The 19,203-nt window shown below is 50.2% G+C and overlaps 1 protein-coding gene across 2 annotated transcripts in view; it reads right to left on the minus strand.

Moving 5' to 3' along the window:
• Nucleotides 1-2,023: 2,023 nt before the first annotated feature.
• The window catches only part of SUGP1 (SURP and G-patch domain containing 1), a 36,790-nt gene continuing 19,610 nt past the window's right edge, over nucleotides 2,024-19,203 (minus strand). For both annotated transcript variants that reach the window (XM_044773126.2, XM_070519513.1), the window contains 8 exons: nucleotides 18,847-18,970; nucleotides 12,216-12,568; nucleotides 5,498-5,604; nucleotides 4,426-4,603; nucleotides 3,905-4,011; nucleotides 2,942-3,087; nucleotides 2,510-2,639; nucleotides 2,024-2,216 (listed from right to left, as the gene is read on the minus strand). In XM_044773126.2, coding sequence (XP_044629061.1) covers nucleotides 2,190-2,216; nucleotides 2,510-2,639; nucleotides 2,942-3,087; nucleotides 3,905-4,011; nucleotides 4,426-4,603; nucleotides 5,498-5,604; nucleotides 12,216-12,568; nucleotides 18,847-18,970 — 1,172 coding nt within the window. In that variant the 3' untranslated portion in view covers nucleotides 2,024-2,189. The remainder of the gene's footprint in view (nucleotides 2,217-2,509; nucleotides 2,640-2,941; nucleotides 3,088-3,904; nucleotides 4,012-4,425; nucleotides 4,604-5,497; nucleotides 5,605-12,215; nucleotides 12,569-18,846; nucleotides 18,971-19,203) is intronic.

Raw genomic sequence — 19,203 nt, forward strand, 5'->3', positions numbered from 1 at the left:
GGGTGTGGTGGGGACTTGGGAGGGTTCTGAACAGCTTAGAGGGGGAGATGCAAAGGGGGCAGGGGAGCTGGACCAGGGAGAGGGCTGTAGGGTGGGGAAAGGTGGCCCAATGTCTTTGTCACGCCCTCCGACCAGCCTTGGACTCTCACTCATCTGATACTTGTGGCTGCTGGAAACAGGGTGAGCGGTCCCCACCTGATTCCTGCCCCGGGGCACCCACAGTCTGGGGTCGGGAAGATTCTAACCCTCACCACCACCTCCAACCAGGGCCCTTTCTCCATGCAGCCCCTTAGCCTTTTGTCAGCTGGGTCCCACCTGTAAGCCTCAGTGACAAGATGGTCTTCTGGCCACCTGCCTGACAGCCTCCCTCCCCAGGTGAGCGTTGCCCGTGGGGTGAAGTTCAGGTTCCTCTGGGCTGACCTGAGGCTCCAGTCTCATTTCTTGACCTTTCCCAACTCTAGCGGTGCCAACACCCCACAAGCCTCTCTCCTGTCTGCCAGATGGACCCTCTCATATTTTCTCACCCCTTAAGGCAGATCCCAACATCCCCTCTTCCAGGCAGCCCTCCTTACCACCCCAGCCTCACTTCTCCCCCTGCAGGGCCAGGGGTGTCTGGTCCAGCCCTGTCTAGGGGCCTGGCCTCACACTCTGTGTCTGGGAGGCGCTGGTACACACACACACAATTTAGAGGCCTCCTTTTCCAACTTTCCCCATGGCTGGAGGTCAAAGTCCATGGGCTGAGCCTGGCAAGCCTCCCGGACATTGATAATTCAATGGAATGGTGACCTTGACCTAGATGGCAGGATGCCTGGGACTGAAGCCTAGGGTCCCCATCATTGGAACCTATGGCTGCCCAGAGCTACACCCTTGTGCTTGGGACCCAGGCCCCCTGTGCAGCCTCCACACACAGGCATGTCTTACCCCTTTACCCTGTGCTGGGCACAGCAGCCACGCTGGGGAGAGAGGGTAGCATGTGTCACCCCAGCCTGGGCTCTGCTGCTGAGACTCCCAGTCCCTGGACTCCCCACTTTGGGACACTCCTCAGGCTGCCTCCACCAGAGCTCCTGGTTCCTCTTTATAGCATTTATCAATTCAGACTATGTTAGGGGTTCACTGCCACGTCCCCAGCAGACTGTGGCTGCCCAGGAGCACATCTTGTCCATCTGGTTCACACAGTTGGTGCTCAGTATTTGCTGAATGACTGTGTCAATGCAAGCGGGCCCAAGAGCCTGATCCCAGCTTGTGTCCTCAGAGCCCATGATCCTACAGGAGTTGAGCAGGACCCACTGGATACGTGTGTGGGGCAGGTGAGTGAGTTGTGGGGGCCCCTTGGGCCTTGATACTGCAAGCATGGCTTGCAGGTTCCTGAGACCCGCCTATGCTGCTCACTCAGCAGCTGCAGCTGAACAAGATCCCCAGGTGGCTTCTGCACAAACATGAGGCACCGACTGGAGCCGTGGGGAGCTCTTGATACATACCTTGGTCTGGGCCACCCACCCACCTCCCCTCCTCCAGGAAACAAGTGATGTCTTAGCATGGTATATCTGTCCATGAAGCTATCCTCCAAAGGCACAAGCCCCAGGGACTCCTGTGTCCCCGACACTGGCGGGACCCAGGGCAGTTGGGGCAGCCTGGGCTGCAGCCATCACCAGCAGGGCTTGCTGTGTGTGGGGCCTTGTCAGTGCCACCTGCCGGTGAGGCAAGGAGCACAGGAGTGCCCTGCTCCAAGACCCCTCCCCAACCTCCTGCAATGCAGTGCTAGGCTGGGAGGTGCCTGATGCTCTGGGCCCAGCTGCAGCCAGATTTGAGCTGGCAGGCCTGCCACCCCGCCCCTTGCAGAGGAAGCTTCGTGGGTCTAGCCCCCAACTGCAACCCAGGCCAACGGGGGAACCCACAGGCAGACAAGGGGCCAGGCCAGGTGGTTCTCCAGGATTCCCAGGGTGCTGGGGCGCCTTCACAGCAGCAGCCCGTCCTCATCTGCCCAGCCTGGCCCTGCTGCTAAGGAACAGGAGGGGCTTCTGGCAATGGCAGGACCAGGCTGCCACGGCGGGCAAGCACTGGGACTTTTAATACACGGCACAACACTCAAGACAACGGGAAGGACAGGCAGAAATGCAGGCCGGAACAATCCACAGTTCAAGGACGGTCAGTCGTTTGGAAAGTACATTTGTGCAGTTTCTCCAGAACACTCAGTAGTAAGGCCGTCTAGGATTGTTCTTTAGGAGGAAAAAGAGATAAAAAAGGGGAATAGGTTAATAATGCTAAAGACAAAGAAGTTCTTCCTGTCCAGAACCTTGCAGGGGCAGCTGAGCTGAGATGAGAGGGCAGGCTCTGGGAAGGTGTGGAGGCTCTAACGCAGGCGGAGAAGTGGAGGGGTGCTGGTGAGACCTGGCCTAGCTGGCCCGGGGAAGGAGGGACCCTTCTGTTACCAGCACCGCCACCCACTAAGATAACTATGAAGAACCATGTGGCCCAGCCAGACATGGTGTGGGGGGATGGGGACACGCACCAGGGGGTTGGGCCGGAAGCGGTAGGCCAGCATCATCCTCTTGCGGAAGGCCTCGTACTCGTCATCCTCTTTAGAGAGCTCGGCTGGCCGGTCAATGCCGAAGCCGGCACCGTCCACCGTGGTGGTGCCCCTGCAGGGAGGCGACAGTACAGTGTAACCAGGGGGGCCAGGCTGGTGCTAGCTGGAGGGGGGTGCAGGCCCTGGGCTCAGTGGCAACGCCCCAACACAGCTCAATGTGGGGGCTGTGCCAGGCTGGGTGGCACTTACATGGGACACACCTGGCACTGTGGGAGGATGGGAGAGCCCGAAGTGGCCCAGCCACCAGAGTTCACACCCCTGACTCCTACCCAGCAGGACTGGACCCGAGCCCTGGGCCTGTGTCTCCAAGTGGGACTCCCCTGACCCCACCCCCTGCATCAGAGCTGCACTCACTTGTTGACCGGGTTCTTGATGCCCTGGCCCTCTGAGCCCAGCCCGTCACCCTCCTTCCAGCCCATCTTCATCAGCATCTGGTAGCCGATGTTCTCCACCGTCAGCTTGAACTCCTTGTACTCTGAGTAGTCAGGCTCACGGCCCTCCTGCAGGGCAAGGAGGCAGCCGTCATCCATCAGGGCTGCAGCCATCCCCAGTCTCAGCTGGTGCCTGAAACCCCCTCCACCTATGGCCTCACTGGCCGCTAGGACCACCTGTCCATCTGCTTCCCCCCAAACAGTGAGACTCCTTGAGAAAAGACTAAGCTCCTCCTTCTCAGGGCTCCCAGGGCCAGATCTAGTGCTGAGCTCTGTGGTGGCCAAATCAAAGAGGGCAAGGTGACAGGTCACACAGGCCTTGTCCGCCATGAAAAAGATTAATGGTTCATCAGTAAAGAAAAGCCCTACGTTCTGAGAGCGATTTGTTACAGAGTGTGAAAAAGAAGGTGTGGTCAACAAGATGACTGGCTTGTTGATGAGGTTATGTGGTACAAAGCAGTTTTACAAAAAAACCCCAAAAGACGATGTGGGATGTGCCACGTCAGCTGTCAGTCCTCACGAGTCTGATGGCAGCACGGGAGGGATGTTAAGCTCTCATTCTGGAGAGCCCAGTCTGCAGGGGCTTCTGCCTGAGAAACGCTTTGCCTGTAAACTGCACTTAATTGGCTCCACTGGAAGCAGAATTTCCCTGAAGTCCCAGGAAATGTTTCTAAAGTGGCAGCTGAGCTGCTATTTGCTAATTCCCTACACAGATGGCGTCTGTCATAAACAGATGCCTTCTGCAGCAGGAGGGCCCACCTCCTCCTGTGAGCAAGAGGGGGTCCGAGGCCATTGCAGGTGCCTGCCGCAGGAGGGGACACTGTACAGGCTGCCTGCTGGACGGGCCCACAGCAGGGGGTGGTGCTTGGGGGCCCTCTTAGCTCACCTTCAGGGCCTTGAAGGTCTCCATGAACTTCTCCAGCTCGTCTGGTGGCAGAAAGTCTCCAATGAAGTGCTTGCCCCGGCCCATCTTCGTCAACTGCTCGGCCCACTCTGCCCAGAGAAACAGGAAAGGTGAGAGGAGGAAGGAGGAGTGCAGGGAGCAGGCCAGGTGGCCCCACAGGACAGGTATGAGTCTTGCGGGGAGTCTGGGGCCACAGGGGAATGAGGCAGCTGGTTGAGACTCCAACTTGAGCCCCTGTCCCCAAGTAGCCCTGCTGAGCACCATGTTCAAACACCAGTGAACACTCAGAGGACCACTCCTTTTACCACTGAGGAAACTGAAGCACAGAGAGGCTGTCTCTTGCCTCTTGCTCAAGGTCTTACAGGCTGGGAAGGTGGCTTAAGACCCCAGTGCAGTGCCTCCAGGCACTTTCCTGGGCAGAAGAGTGGGGCTTCCTGAGCCCACAGCACCCTGAGGGCAAGACCCAAGGCACCCCCGTTCCCGTGACTTGCGCCTTGGCCCACCCCGAGTCTTGTCCATCTCCATGCGCCGCAGCTGATGCTCCCAGGTGCCCAGCTCACTGTCCACCTCCTCATCACTGTCGTAGCCATGCTGGTGCTGCTGCAGTGCCTTCTCCCACAGCAGCTGCATGTCCTGCATCGCACGCTTGTGCTGCATGATCATGTCATACATCTGCTGCATCTGTGGGTGGTACACGATGCCAGTGAGCAAGGACGTGCACCACGTGCAGGAGGTGGCCCCTTTACCTCCCCTCTGCATGTCAGGGTCCCCCCTTCCCCGCTTCTGCCCTCCCTGGGGCAGGCACATGATCAGGGCTTGGAGCCAAGTATGCAAGAAGGCAGAGAGTCTCATGTCAGGACACACCCTGGGTTCCTGAATCCCTGTGTTGAGCAGAGAGGACCCACTTCTGCCTCAACCAGAGCCTGAGGCCTGGCCTGGAACCTAGCACATCCTGGGCACTGTAACTGTGGACTGAATGAGGGTGTTGCAGGCTTCTGACCCCTGGGAGGGTTGAGGGTGATGTGATGGGGCTGCTGGCCTGGAGGAGGTGGACGGGTGAGCTGTCCCCAAGGACTGACAGGTAAGTACCTCTAGTTCCCCTGGGAAGCAGCAGAGAGGCCAAGCCCCTGGCTGCAGATCTCCCTGCCAAGCTGGCCCTCACCCCAACACTGCCCACCATCAACATCACATTGCTCAGGGCACCCAGTGCTGGCCAGGCCTGTCCTATACTGGATGCTGCAGGGAACTGGAAGGAAAACTTAAATGGAGACTATCCAGTTGGACCAGCCCATGAGTGTGGTGGGGAGCAGCTGTGGAGCAGTGGCCACAGGGGCTGCCCAGGCAGTGTGAGAAGGCCTCTGGACCTGACTGCAGGCTGGGGAAGGCCCTCAGGGGGTGGCATGCTGTTGACAGGAGACCTGCTCACCCAGGAGCCTCTCCCCTGACCTTGGGATCTGCCCGGCACAGGGAGGCTCAGAAAGAATACACTGTGACCACTGCACCAGGGGGCGGGGTGGGCGACAATACTCCACTAGCGTCTGTGGAACCTGCCCGCCCTGCCCCCGACAGCCTTACCTCTTGTTGCTCCTTCAGCTGCTTCTTCTGGGCGTCTGACAGCTCCGTGACACCCACCAGACCCACAGGCTTCCCCTTCTCATAGCCAAGACCCTTGAGGTCCTGAACTGGAAACAAGACACAGGCTGGTCAGCAAGAGACACATGAGCCCAGCTCTGCTACTGAGTGTGGCACAGAGCCCGTGCACTGAGAACATCTGAGACACCTGGTGCACATGGCAGGGCCCTCACATCAGGACAGTATCTCATGTCACTGATGACTGCAGAGGCCTCACCACACTCTATCACATGCATCTACTTTCATCCCCATGTGACCTCTCCAGGCAGGCTCTATGTTCCCATGTTGCAGAACCAACACCAGAACTCAGAGGTCTGGTGCCTCACTCAAGGTCACATGGCTGATGGGTGGCAGGGATTTTGCAAAGCCAGAGACATGAGAGTGAGATGAGCTTGTGTGTGCGTGCACTCACGCACATGGGCTCTGGGAAGCAAGCTCTGCAGTGAACAGACACCTGACGTAGACACACATGAGGTTCAGAGTCTGGCATAAGACACAGCTGTGGAGCTCTGTTAGTTCCTTCCGGGGAGGCAGCTGATTGTCCTCAAAGCAACTGACATGTAATTTGGCATCAGCCTGGGCTGGAGCCCGCAACACTAATTCATGTGAAGATGCTTGTGATGGCCCCATCTGGGTGGCGGAAACAACCACCCCTCAGGCAGTAGCTCCCTGGGGGAGAAGCTCGGCAGAGGAGGGTACAGAGGCCCCTCTGGGAAGGTGGGAAGAGCTCACTGGGGCTCGGGCTTCACTTGCAAGAACCACCCACAGGTGCTCCCTGACCACACGACTGTACGCCAATCCCTCCTTGAAGGTCTGTGGTGGCTCTGAAGGGTGTGGGGGAGCCCTGTGGAAACGGCAAAGGAGCCAAGGTCTGCGCAGCCTGCTGAGTGCCTGGGGTGTGCCCACAGTTCCCCCTTTTCCTCAAGACACATTCACCAGTGAGCGGCTGGGTGGGGGCTGCCCATGCTCCCCTGGGGATGACATGGGCCAGTGGGACTTGAACAGGGTCTGAGACTTTGGAGCCTGTGCCTGTCCACTTGACCATGAGGTAAGCTTCTTTACCAGCTGGGAGTTGGGGCCAGACCTCAGAGACATGGACTCAGAGGTGGGGTGTGCATGCGTCAGAGCAGCATCCAGATCTGAGCACCCTCCTTTACAGATGGCACGGGTTCAGCGCTCAAGCAGTAATCTGATCCTAGGCACCCTCAACCCTGGGTGGAGAGGCTATCTGGAGCCCCAGTGACTACTGGAATATTCAATCAGTAGCTTTTTCCCTTGGGCCAGGGAGGCACTGGGCAAGAAACTAAACTCAGAGCTGGACGGGCAGAGCCAACAGACTAACCATGTGACCTGGGTGAACTCCCTTCCCTCTGGCCCATACTCATAAGGCAAATGCAGATACCAAGTACCAGGGTATGTCTGACTCCTCTATGCACCCCCACGTCCAGCTCCAGTCAAGTTGGGAGTGAGAGAGGTGGAGACAGTTCCACCGGTGGTGCAGGCTGCACTGGGGGGCGGGGTGGGAGTCAGACAGATGACAGAAGACAGCCTCTCTCAGTCACCGATTATTATCTGCAGATTATGATGACACAGACTCCCCCGACCCTTGCGGGTGTATGGTAGAAAATGAGAAATGAGGCCACATGTTGGCCATCGCTAAAACTGCTGTCAAGGAGGGAGAGATTAGAGGTAATTGTGCAAAACTGACCATGGCAATTACTATGTTTAACATCATGCATTTCCTAAGCTTTCTATGACAAGAATGAGTCCAAGTACTTGAAAGCTTAAGGGAGATAACAGGATCCATTTACATGCCGTCTACAAGAGACTCACTCTAGATACAAAGACATAAATAGGCTGAAAGTGAAAGGATGGAAAAAGATATTTCATGCCAATAGTAACCAAGAGAGAGCTGGGATGGCCATACTAGTATCAGACAAAACAGACTTTAAGTCAAAAAAGGCTACACGAGACAAAGAAAGACATTATGTATTAATAAAAGGTCTAATACTCAAAGAAGATATAACAAATATATACACACCTAACAACAGAGCCCCAAGATATATGAAGCAAAAATTGACAATACTGAAGGGAGAAATAGACAGTTCTGTAAACAGAGGACTGAACAACACTATACTCCAACTAGGCCTCACAGACACAAACAGAACATGCAACCCAGCAATGGCAGCAGACATAGTCTTCTCAAGTGCACATGGAACATTCTGCAGGACAGATCATATGTTAGGCTACAAAACAAGTTTTAATAAATTTTAAAAGATTGAAATCCTACCATGTATCCTTTCTGATCACAATGGAAAGAAACTAGAAATCAATAACAGAAGGAAAAGTGGAAAACTCACAAATATGTGGAAATTAACATACTCAATGAATGGGTTGAAGAAGAAATCACAAGAGAGATTAGAAAATACTTGAGATGAATGAACACAAAAGCACAACACATCAAAACCTATGGGATGCAGAAAAGCAGTGCTAGGAGATAAATTTACAGCTGTACTTGCATACATTAAAAAAGCAGAACTCGGGGCTGGCCCGTGGCCAAGTGGTTAAGTTTGCACGTTCCGCTTCAGCGGTCCAGGGTTTCACCAGTTCGAATCCTGGGCACGGACATGGCACTGCTCTTCAGGCCATGCTGAGGTGGCATCCCACATAGCACAACCAGACGCTCTCACAACTAGAATGTAGAACAACGTACTGTGGGGCTTTGGGGAGAAGAAGAAGAAGAAGAAAAAAAACGAAGATTGGCAACAGTTGTTAGGTCAGGTGCCAATCTTAAAAAATAAAATAAAAAATAAATTTTAAAAAAAGAAGAACTCCTGGGGCTGGCCCAGTGGCGTAGTGGTTAAGTTCGCACGCTCTGCTTTGGCGGCCCAGAATTCGCAGTTCGGATCCCAGGTGCAGACCTATACACCACTCATCAAACCATGCTGTGGTGGCGTCCCACATATAACATAGAGGAAGACTGGCACGGATGTCAGCTCAGGGACAATCTTCCTCACCAAAAAAAAAGAAGAAGAAGAAGAAGAAGAACTCCAGTCAATAACCTAACTCTGCCTTAAGGAACTAGGAAAAGAAGAGCAAACAAATTCCAGAGCTAGCAAAAGGGAGAAAATAAAGATTAAAATGGAGATAAATGAAATAAGCAATAGAAATACAATAGAGAAAATCAGTAAAACCAAAAGACGGTTTTTGGAAAAGAGCAACAAAATGGACAAACCTTTAGATAGACTGCCGAAGGAAAAAAGAGAGAAGACTCAATTACTAAGATCAGAAATGAAAATGGGGATATTAGTAATGACTTTACAAAAATAAAAAGGATCATAAGAGAATACTGTGAATAACTGTACACCAACAAATCGGATAACCTAGATGAAGCGGGTGAATTCCTGGAAATGCACAAACTACCAAAACTAACCCAGGAACACAAAGAAAATCTGAATAGACTTATAACAAGTAAGGCGTTCAATCGATAATCAAAAACCCCTCAACAAAGAGAAGTCCAGAACCAGATGGCATCACTGGTAAATTCTACCAAACATTTCAAAGATGAATCAACACCAATTCTTCTCAAATTCGTCCAAAAAATTAAAGTAGGGAACATTTCCTAACTCATTCTATGAGGTCAACATTACTCTGATAACAAAGGCAGACAAACGCACAAGAAAACTATAGAACAATATTCCTTATGACTATAGATGCAGAACTCTGCAACAAAATACTAGCAAACCAAATCCAGCACCATGTTAAAGGATGATTCGCCACGACCGAGTGGGATTTATCCCAGGAAAGCAAGGGTGGTTCAACATACAAAAATCCATCTACCGAATACTCCACATTAATACAACGAAGAAAAAAACGCACTTGACCATTTCAATTGATGTAGAAAAAGCATTTGAAAATCTAACACCCTTTCACGATAAAAACACTCAATAAACTAGGAACAGAAGGGAACTTCTTCAACATGATAAAAGCCATATATAAAAACGCACAGCAAGCATCACACTCAACAGTGAAAGACCAAAAGCTTTCCCCCTAAAATCAGGAACAAGGCAAGGATGCCTGCTTTTTTTTTTTGAAGAAGAAGATTAGCCCTGAGCTAACTACTGCCAGTCCTCCTCTTTTTAGCTGAAGAAGCCTGGCCCTGAGCTAACATCCGTGCCCATCTTCCTCTACTTTATACGTGGGACACCTACCACAGCATGGCGTGCCAAGCAGTGCCATGTCCGCACCCAGGATCCGAACCGGGGAACCCCAGGCCGCTGAGAAGTGGAACGTGCGAACTTAACCGCTGCGCCACCGGGCTGGCCCCAGGATGCCTGCTTTTGCCACTTGTGTTGAATACAGTACTGCAAATCCTAGCCAGAGTAATTACGCAAGAAAAAGAAATAAGAGGCATCCAACTGGAAAGGAAGAAGTAAAACTATCTCTATTTGCAGATGCCATGATCTTACATGTAAAAACCTCTAACGAATCTACAAAAAGACTGTTAGAGCTCATAAATGACTTCAGCTCATAAACGAATTCAAAGTTGAAGGATACATAATAAGCACACAAAAATCAGTTGTATTTCTATACACTAGCAACAAATAATCCAAAAGGAAATTTAAAAAAAATTTAATTTACTGGGGCCAGCCCGGTGGTGCAGTAGTTAAGTTAGCACGTTCCATTTCTTGGCAGCCCGGGATTCGCCAGTTTGGATCCTGGGTGCAGACATGGCACTGCTTGGCGAAAGCCATGCTGTGGTAGGCATCCCACGTATAAACAGAAGAAGATGGGCATAGATGTTAGCTCAGGGCCAGTCTTCCTCAGCAAAAAGAGGAGGATTGGCAGTAGTTAGCTCAGGGCTAATCTTCCTCTAAATAAATAAATAATTTGAAAAAAATTTTAATTTACTACAGCATTGAAAAGAATAAATCACTTAGGAATAAATTTAAACAAGGAGGTATAAGACTTGTACGATGAAAACTATAAAACATGCTGGAACAAATTAAAGACGACCTAAATAACATCCCATGTTCACAGGTTGGAAAACTTAAATATTGTGAACATGTCAATAGTACCCAAAGCGATCTACAGATTCACTGCAATCCCTATCAAAATCCTAATGGTGTTTTCTGCAGAAATGGAAAGGCTCATCTGAAAATTCCAAGGACCCCAAATAGTCAAAGCTTGAAAGAGAAGAAAAAAGTTGGAAGACTTATATTTCCGATTTCAAAACTTACTACAAAGCTACAGTAATCAAAACAGTGTGGTACTGATATAAGGACAGACATATACACCAGTAACAGAACAGAGAGTCCAGAAATAAATCCTTACATCTACGGTCAAATGATTTTTGACAAGGGTGCCAAGACCATTCAGTAGGGAAAGAACAGTCTCTTTCTTCAACAAATGTGCTGGGACAACTGGATCTCCACATGCAAAAGAATGAAGTTAGACCCTTTTCCTTGTATCATATATAAAAAGTAACTCAAAATGGATTGAGGACCTAAATTTAAGAACTAAAACTATAAAACTCTCAGAATAAAACATAGGGGTAAATCTTCAAGACCTTGGATTTGGCTATGGTTTCTTAAATATGACACCAAAATCAAAGAGAATAAAAGACAAAAATAAATTGAACTTCACTAAAATCTAAAACTTTTCTGCATCAAAGGACACCAATAAGAGGGTGAAAAGACAATCCATGGAATGAAAGAAAACATTTGCCAATCATGTATCTGAATGGGGGTTAATATCCAGAATATATAAAGAACTTCTACAACAAAAAGATGAACAACTCTACTAAAAAGGGGGCAAAGGACTTGAACAGACATTTCTCCAAATAAAGTATACAAATGGCCAATAAGCACAGGAAAGGATGCTCAACACCATTTGTCATCAGGGAAATGCAAATCAAAACTACAATGTGGGGGCTGGCCTGGTGGCGCAGCAGCTAAGTTCGCACGTTCCTCTTCGTTGGCCGGGGGTTCGCGGGTTCAGATCGCGGGTGCGGACATGGCACCACTTGGCACGCCATGGTGTGGCAGACATCCCACATATAAAGTAAAGGAAGATGGGCATGGATGTTAGCTCAGGACCAGTCTTCCCCAGCAAAAAGAGGAGGATTGGCAGCAGATGTTAGCTCAGGGCTAATCTTCCTCAAAAAACAAAAAACAACAAAAAAACTACAATGTGATTCCACCTTACACCTACTAGGATGGCTATAAGAAAACGGTGAGGATGTGGATTACCTGGAACCCTTGTGCACTGCTGGCAGGAACATAAAATGGTGCAGTTGCTACAGAAAGCAGTTTGGCAGTTCCTCAAAAAGTTAAACACAGAATTAACCATATGACCCAGTGATTCCACTGGTAGGTATATACACAAAAGAATCGAAATCAGGGATCCAAACAGCATCTATAGGCCAATGTTCACAGCAGCGCTATTCACAATCACCAAAAGGTGGAAACCACCCAAGTGTCCATCAACTGATGAATAGATGAACAAAAGTGTGGTCTATCCATACAGTGGAATACTATTCAGCCATAGAAATGCATGAAATTCTGACACATGCTACAACACAGATGACTCTTGAAAACATTATGCTCAGTGAAAAAAGCAAGACCCTCCTGACAGAGCCTGGCAGAGGGGGTCGGCCCACCTGACAGAGGCGAGGGAGAGGCATCCACATCCCTCTGCACTAGCTCGGCAGGCGGGAGCTCCACTTTGTCCTCTTCGGGCCCCCACCGGCTCTTTCGCTTTCTCTTCACAGTGGCTGTGGTAGCCGGCTTCCCGGGGGCAGCTGGAGCTGGGGTGATGGCGGGTGAGGGGGCAGATGAGGTGGGGCAGGCAGTGGGGGGCATGGACCCCGATGGGGTCTCAAGAGGGGATTTGCGCTTCAGGCCAAAGTCGGGCGCTGTGGGGGTGCCTGTGGGGCCGGCCTTGGCTTTCCGGAATTCCTCCAGCTTCTGGCGGTAGTACTTGTACCCTTGGCTGTTGGGTTCGTACAGAAAGCTAAAAAGGAGAGCAAGGGGCATATTATCAGCTGGGCCCCATGCCCCTGCCCCTGAGCAGCTTGGGCCTTGCACAGGCACACCCAGGTTGGCCAGGGTCACATCAGGGTCAAGGTCTCCACCACAACCTCCTGCCCTGCCAGGCCTCAGAGGCTGCTGGCTCTGGTGGCCCAAACTTGAGGGACAGTGTGACATGCCTACAGCCTGTCATGATGCTGTTCCCATGAGCCAAGGGTCACTCCACGCCCCCACCTCTTCCTTATCAAGCACCCATTGCACCATCATCAATCTCCTGCTTTGAATGAAAAGGGGCAGGGTCCCTCAGACCTTCCCCAGGCTCTGTGGGGCTTCTTCCTCTACCATTCCAGACCAGCACACCAGTGCCTTCAAACCAAGGAATCCTGAGTTTCGAGACACCTGGCTTCAGAAAGGGCAGGATCTGTCCCAAGCCTGACAGCATGACACATTTCTGCTTCTCTCTGATGCATCCCTGGGAGGCATCAACAGCGGATGGAGCCAAAACAGAGACACTGAACACAGGAATGGACAGGGAGCTAGACTCCAATCCAAGGGCAGAAGCCCCTGCCTTGCTGGAAGCCACTGGTCCCCTCAGTCTTTTCCAACCCCAGCCCCAAGCACGGAGCAGGAGGTGCTGGGTTCAGAGCTGGAAGAGGCCACAAATCCCTCTGCATCTGCCCAGCATCTCTCAGATTATGCAACTCCTGAGCCAACAGTCCCACCTCTGGGGTCCACACCAGACGGAAGAGTCACAGCCAGTTCTACACAGCAAAACATGTGCACAGCATGGGTTTCACAGCCGCTGACAAGAAGGGGCTAGATCTGCACTCGCAAACCTGTGCTACAAAAGCAACACGTGGGCTCAAGGATACTGTAAATTCCTTTCCCATAAAAGAAAGACAGCAGAAAGAAACCCCATATACCATTTCTATGTGTCTAGGTGAGAGCCAGGAGAGGGGTGGGAGGACCCCCAGCCCTGCTAACATTGGTACCTAGGGTAGGATGGAAGGATGGGGAGATGGCAGCATCTTCTTTGTACTCCTGGGTCATGGTACAAGCATGTACACCCTTCAGAAAACCCAGTGAGGAACATTTGTAAAAATTTTAAAAAAAAATCAATAAAATCATTAATCTTCTAGCCAGTCTAAGCAAAAAGATAGAAAACACAAATTAATATCAGAACTGAAAGAGGAGACATCACTACAGATCTCTTGGACATTAAAAGAATATTAAAAGAATATTATGAATAAGTCTATGCCCACAAATTTGATAACCCGGATGAAATGGACCAATTCCTTGAAAGACACAATCTGCCAAAACTCTCACATGAAGAAACAGACTATCTGAACAGGCCTATTTCTATTAAAGAAATTGAATCAGTAATTAATAACCTCCCAAAACAGAAAGCACCACACCCATAAGAGTTCACTGGTGAATTCTACCAAACATTTAAAAAAGAAATTACACCAATTCCCTACAGTCCCTCTCAGAGGATAGAAGCAGAGAGATACTTCCTAACTCATCCAATTACCCTAAGACTAAAACCAAAGACATTACAAGAAAACTACAGACTAACATCTCTCATGAACATAGATGCAAAAATCCTCAACAAAATACTAGTAAACCATATCCACCAACGTATAAAAAGAATTATACACCACAACCAAGTGGGATTTACTCCAGGCATGCAAGCCAGTTCAACATTTGAAAATCAAGTAGTGTAATCCATCATATCAACAGGCTAAAAAAAGAAAAAAAATCACATGATCATACCAATAGCTGCAGAAAAAGCATTTGACAAAACCCAGAGCCCATTCACGACAAAAACTCTCAGTAAACTAGAAATATGAGGGAACTTCCTCAACCTGATAAAGAACATCTACAAAAAACCCTACAGCTAACGTCATACTTAATGGTGAGAAATCTGAAGCTTTCCCACTAAGAACAAGAACAAAGGAAGAATATTCCAACCTCAGCAGTGCTTTTCAACATTGTACTGAAGTCCTAGCTAATCCAGTAAGATGAGGAAAGGAAACAGAAAGTATACTGATTGAGATGGAAGGAATAAAACTATCTTTGTTTGTAAGTGATATAACTGTCTATGTTGAAAAAATAGACAAAAGAATAGACAAAATTACTCCTGGAACTAATAAGCTATTATAGCAAGGTTGCAGGATATAAGGTTAATATACAAAAATTACTTTCCTACATACCAGCAATAACCAAGCAGAATTTGAAATTGAAAACACAATACGATTTACATTAGCCCCCCCAAAAATGAAATACTGAGGTATAAGTCTAGCAAAATATGCACAAGATCTTTAGGAGGAAACTACAAAATTCTGAGTAACGAATTCAAAGAAGAACTAAATAAATGGAGAGATATTCCACCTCATGGATAGGAAGATCCGACATTGTCAACAGGTCAGTTCTTCCCAACTTGATTGATTGATTCAATGCAATCTCAATCAAAATCCCAGCAAGTTATTCTGTGGATACTGACAAACTCATTCTAAAGTATATATTGAAAGACAAAGACCCAGAATAGCCAAAACAACATCGAAGGAGAGCAAAGTTGGAGGACTGACACTACCTGACTTGAAGACTTACTGTAAAGCTACAGGAATCAAGGCAGTGTGGCACAAACAGATCAACGCAACAGCACAGAGAGGCTAGAAACAGACCCACGTAAATATAGTCAACAGATCTTTGACAAAGGAGCAAAGGCAATACAGTGGAGCAAAGATTTGGGTGCAAAGAATCTGCTGGGAGATGTCGATAATAGGGGCAGGTATGCATATGTAGGGGCGAGGGGCATTTGGGAAATCGCTGTACTTTCCCCTCAATTTTGCTGTGAACCTAAAACTGCTCTAAAAAAACAAATCTTAAAAAAAATTAAGAGACAAAAGCAAGGAATTGTTCAAAGAGGGAAGGGAGGAGGGAGCAGTGGCTAGATTTGAAACACATAGTTGGCAACCAGAAAGGGTCAGACAAGGATTTAGAGTTATTTGGTTTCTCCAAGAGAAGTCAACCTGGGGGATTCACCCACTGGGACAGGTGGGCAGCTCCTGATGGGGGGTATTTCCTCTAGGCTCACAGGCTGCTTCCTGGCCTTAGCTGCTGGTTCATGCTGAGTCTCCTCTATGCTGCTGCCCTGAGCGGCAGTATCTGAGAGCCCTCTGTGACTCTGTCCATCTATGAGGGGGGTAAAACAGCTGCCACCCTACCATGGGCCCTGGGCACAGATGCAGGGGATTCTACAACAAAAGACCCCCTCTGGTAGGAGTGATTCTGTCCCCGGGGTTAACCAAAGTTAACACTTCCAGTCTTTTTTCAGTGCAGATTTATTTGAAGAGCTGTGATTCTATTTTCTGTACCTCGATTTAAGAAATATTTCTTAACGCAACAACATAAGGCTTTCCCGTGAGAATGCAGCAGAGTGTGATGGCTAAAGCACCTCCACCAACCTGCCTCTTGCCTCTGTTTCCTCACCTGCAAAAGGCTAGCAGGCCAGGTTGTTGTAAAGAACAACATGGCTCACACGGGTGATGTTAGAGCTGCACGTGGCCCATGGTGGGTGCTGTGCTGGCTGCTACCACCTTCGCCCACATGTCTTCCCATGGCCTTGATTCCATCAGGGAGCTGCAGTTATAGAAGCTTAGCCCACTGGGACTGGACAGTCAGTGTGTTACTAATTTTTCATGACTACAGATGGTGCTTATGATTTCTGGGGACGGCATCTCAGAAGTGGGACGACTGGGGGCCGCCCCACGGCCGAGTAGTTAAGTTCCTGTGCTCCGCTTCGGTGGCCCAGGGTTTCACCAGTTCAGATCCTGGGCACGGACATGGTACCGCTCATTGGGCCATGCTGAGGTGGCGTCCCACATGCCACAACTAGAAGGACCCACAACTAAAATATGCAACTATGTACTGGGGAGGAATTTGGGGAGAAAAAGCAGGAAAAAAAAAAAAAGATTGGCAACAGTTGTTAGCTAAGGTGCTAATCTTTAAAAAAACAAAAGAAGTGGGATGACAGGTCAAAGGACTGGAAGTTTCTGACTTCTTTACAGATGAGCACAATTGTTACAGATTGTTTCCCAAAACACAGAGTGGCCAGGGTGTGCCTGGCCAATGCGAGGAATCAGGAGGGTAGGGAAGGACTGAGAACAGCAGGAACATAAGGTGGCTATTAAATCTTGGGGCGAGAGGAGCTGCCTCACACCTGACTCCACATGGAAATTAAACAGTCTGCTTGGTACAAACTCTGCACACCTTGTCCAGGCCCAGATACCCAATCATCTCCCATTCATTCCTCCCCAAGGTGTGGAGTGCCAACCGTGGTTTGGCTCTGGCCTGGTCATGAGCATGGGGATGAGTTCTCCCAGACCATATCACTCACCCTCAGCCACTTCTCCCGCGGGTGCCCCAGGCTCCTTCCTCGCCCCCTGCATTCACCCCCTGGCCTCCATCACAGCTACACTGACAAGTTGGGTGTCCACCAGTGATGCCCCTATGTGGGGGGACAACCACACAGAGGGCCCAGAGCCACCTGAGACAACAGTGTCTCTCAGTTATGACCCCAAGGGAAGGGCTTGGCCAAGGCCACTGAGCCCTGGACCCCTCTGACCAGAGAGAGTCCCCTGGGTTTGAGCCTTGGATAGAATTCTATAATCTGACTCGCTTTTCCTAAGATAGATTTTTGCAGTCAGCTTTACTTCTGATGAGTAACAGTAAACTAAGTTTCCTGTTTAAATAAACTTACTTAGGTAAATAGAAAAAACAAGGTGTAGTTACTTAAAGTAAACTAATAAGTAAACACCGCTTTGGGTGGTGCAGAATGGTGGCTGATAAGATATTGTTAGGAGATCCCAGGTGGGCCTCCCACTCATGCAGACCCTTCTCCTGATCTCCAGACCCAAATACCCCACAGCCCCCATGAGGGCTCCAGGCCACCCAGGTACCACACGCTGGGACATCTGAACCCCTTCAGCAGACCTCCTCCCCAGAAACCCTCCCCCAACAGCCTCCATAGTTCCACCGGCCCCACCTCCTGATGGTTCCCCTCAACCCCTATCTGCCTAGACATGGAGTATCTGACCATCCTACATGACTGTGGCCAGTGACCCTGGAAGCACAATTGACCCGGTCACTCCCTATGCAGACTCTGCTAAGGCTCTCAGTGAACACCCTCCGGGACCTGGCCCTGCCCAGCTCCACTGGCCATCTGCACTGCACCCTGACGCTCACCCTGCACCCCAGCCATATTAGCACAACACCTGCCATCTCTACTGCTTCGCTTCCCTCTGGATGCCCTTCACTTTACTCTGCATGTAGCACATACTAGGGCTCACGTGTAGTAGATTCGACTGGCTGCCTGCCCAGCACCCATTCCCACTTCCTTCTTCCTGAGTCCCTGATAATGTCTAGAGCCGCTGAATCAACCAACCTAGACTGCTGTTCCTGTACTTTTTGTTATGTGTACCGTCATATCTCCTCACTGACTGAGTTGGGACTTGTGTTACTCATAGCCAAAAGTGTCCTCATGGGTGCATCACCCCCACACCAGGTTCAGCATCCATCTCACAAGCCTCTGCAGCAGCAAATGCTCCACTCCCACCCCAAAACCCCACCTCCCACCAACCGCCCCCAGAAAGATGAGGTGCTAAACATGCCGATTGAATGAATGAATGGGTGAACACAGACCCAGACTGAAGGGTTGGGATGAGTGGGTGGCTGAGGAAGCAGGGAGGCAAGGCTTCTTGTCCCACCCCCTCCCTGGAACACACGCACAGGCTGGGGGTTCCCACTCCTCAGAGCCTAAGGAACCACATTTCCTGATTTCCTGCCATTCCCTTTGTCATAAAGATGGGACCCTAAGAACGCATACAGTGAACAACGGTTCTGTGAGTTTCTGCCTCAGAGCCTGGCCTGTCCCCAGCCTGGGCTGTGTCTCTGTTACCAAGGGAGCTGGGCAAGCACTGGAGACTTTCTCTGTGAGGTACATGGCAAACACAAGGCTTCAAAGGCCTCTGTACGCCTGCCTCAGAGATGATTCGGGGCACCAACGCACACTTGAGAAATACCCAGGGGGTGGTAGAGCTGGGCTCAAGGGCCAGAAACTCCTGGACCTGAGTCCTGGCCCTGCCAACTGCTGGGCGTGGGACCCTAGCATGTCTCAGGACCATTCCGAGCACATTCCCTCAGCAGGGGGCGCTGTGACCAGGGTGAGGGGCCACCTCCCTTGGTAGGTCTCCCCCTTACCTGAATGCCTGGTTCTCACGGTTGTTCTGGAAGGCGATGGTTTCCACCTCCGGACCCCCATCCGCTATGAACCTGGCCAACTTTTCTGCAAGGTTCTTGGCCTCTTCGTCCTCTGGGGGTGAAACTTTAAGCAGGCTGTCAGTACTGAGTTCAACTCACCACACCCAACAGCCTAATTTCTGCTAAGAACCCCATGGACAACAAGAGGGGTTTATTTTAGGAACAATGCAAAGAAAAACAGGCAAATGGGAATCAGATTACTGCACTAGGACCAAACACTGGAGTTAACATTACAACATACCTCGAGCCCCCCACCCCCCACCCCTTACCACCTGGAGGTCTCAGGGGCCTTGGACA

This window comes from Equus asinus, chromosome 10, assembly GCF_041296235.1.
Source record: "Equus asinus isolate D_3611 breed Donkey chromosome 10, EquAss-T2T_v2, whole genome shotgun sequence".
Taxonomy (NCBI): domain Eukaryota; kingdom Metazoa; phylum Chordata; class Mammalia; order Perissodactyla; family Equidae; genus Equus; species Equus asinus.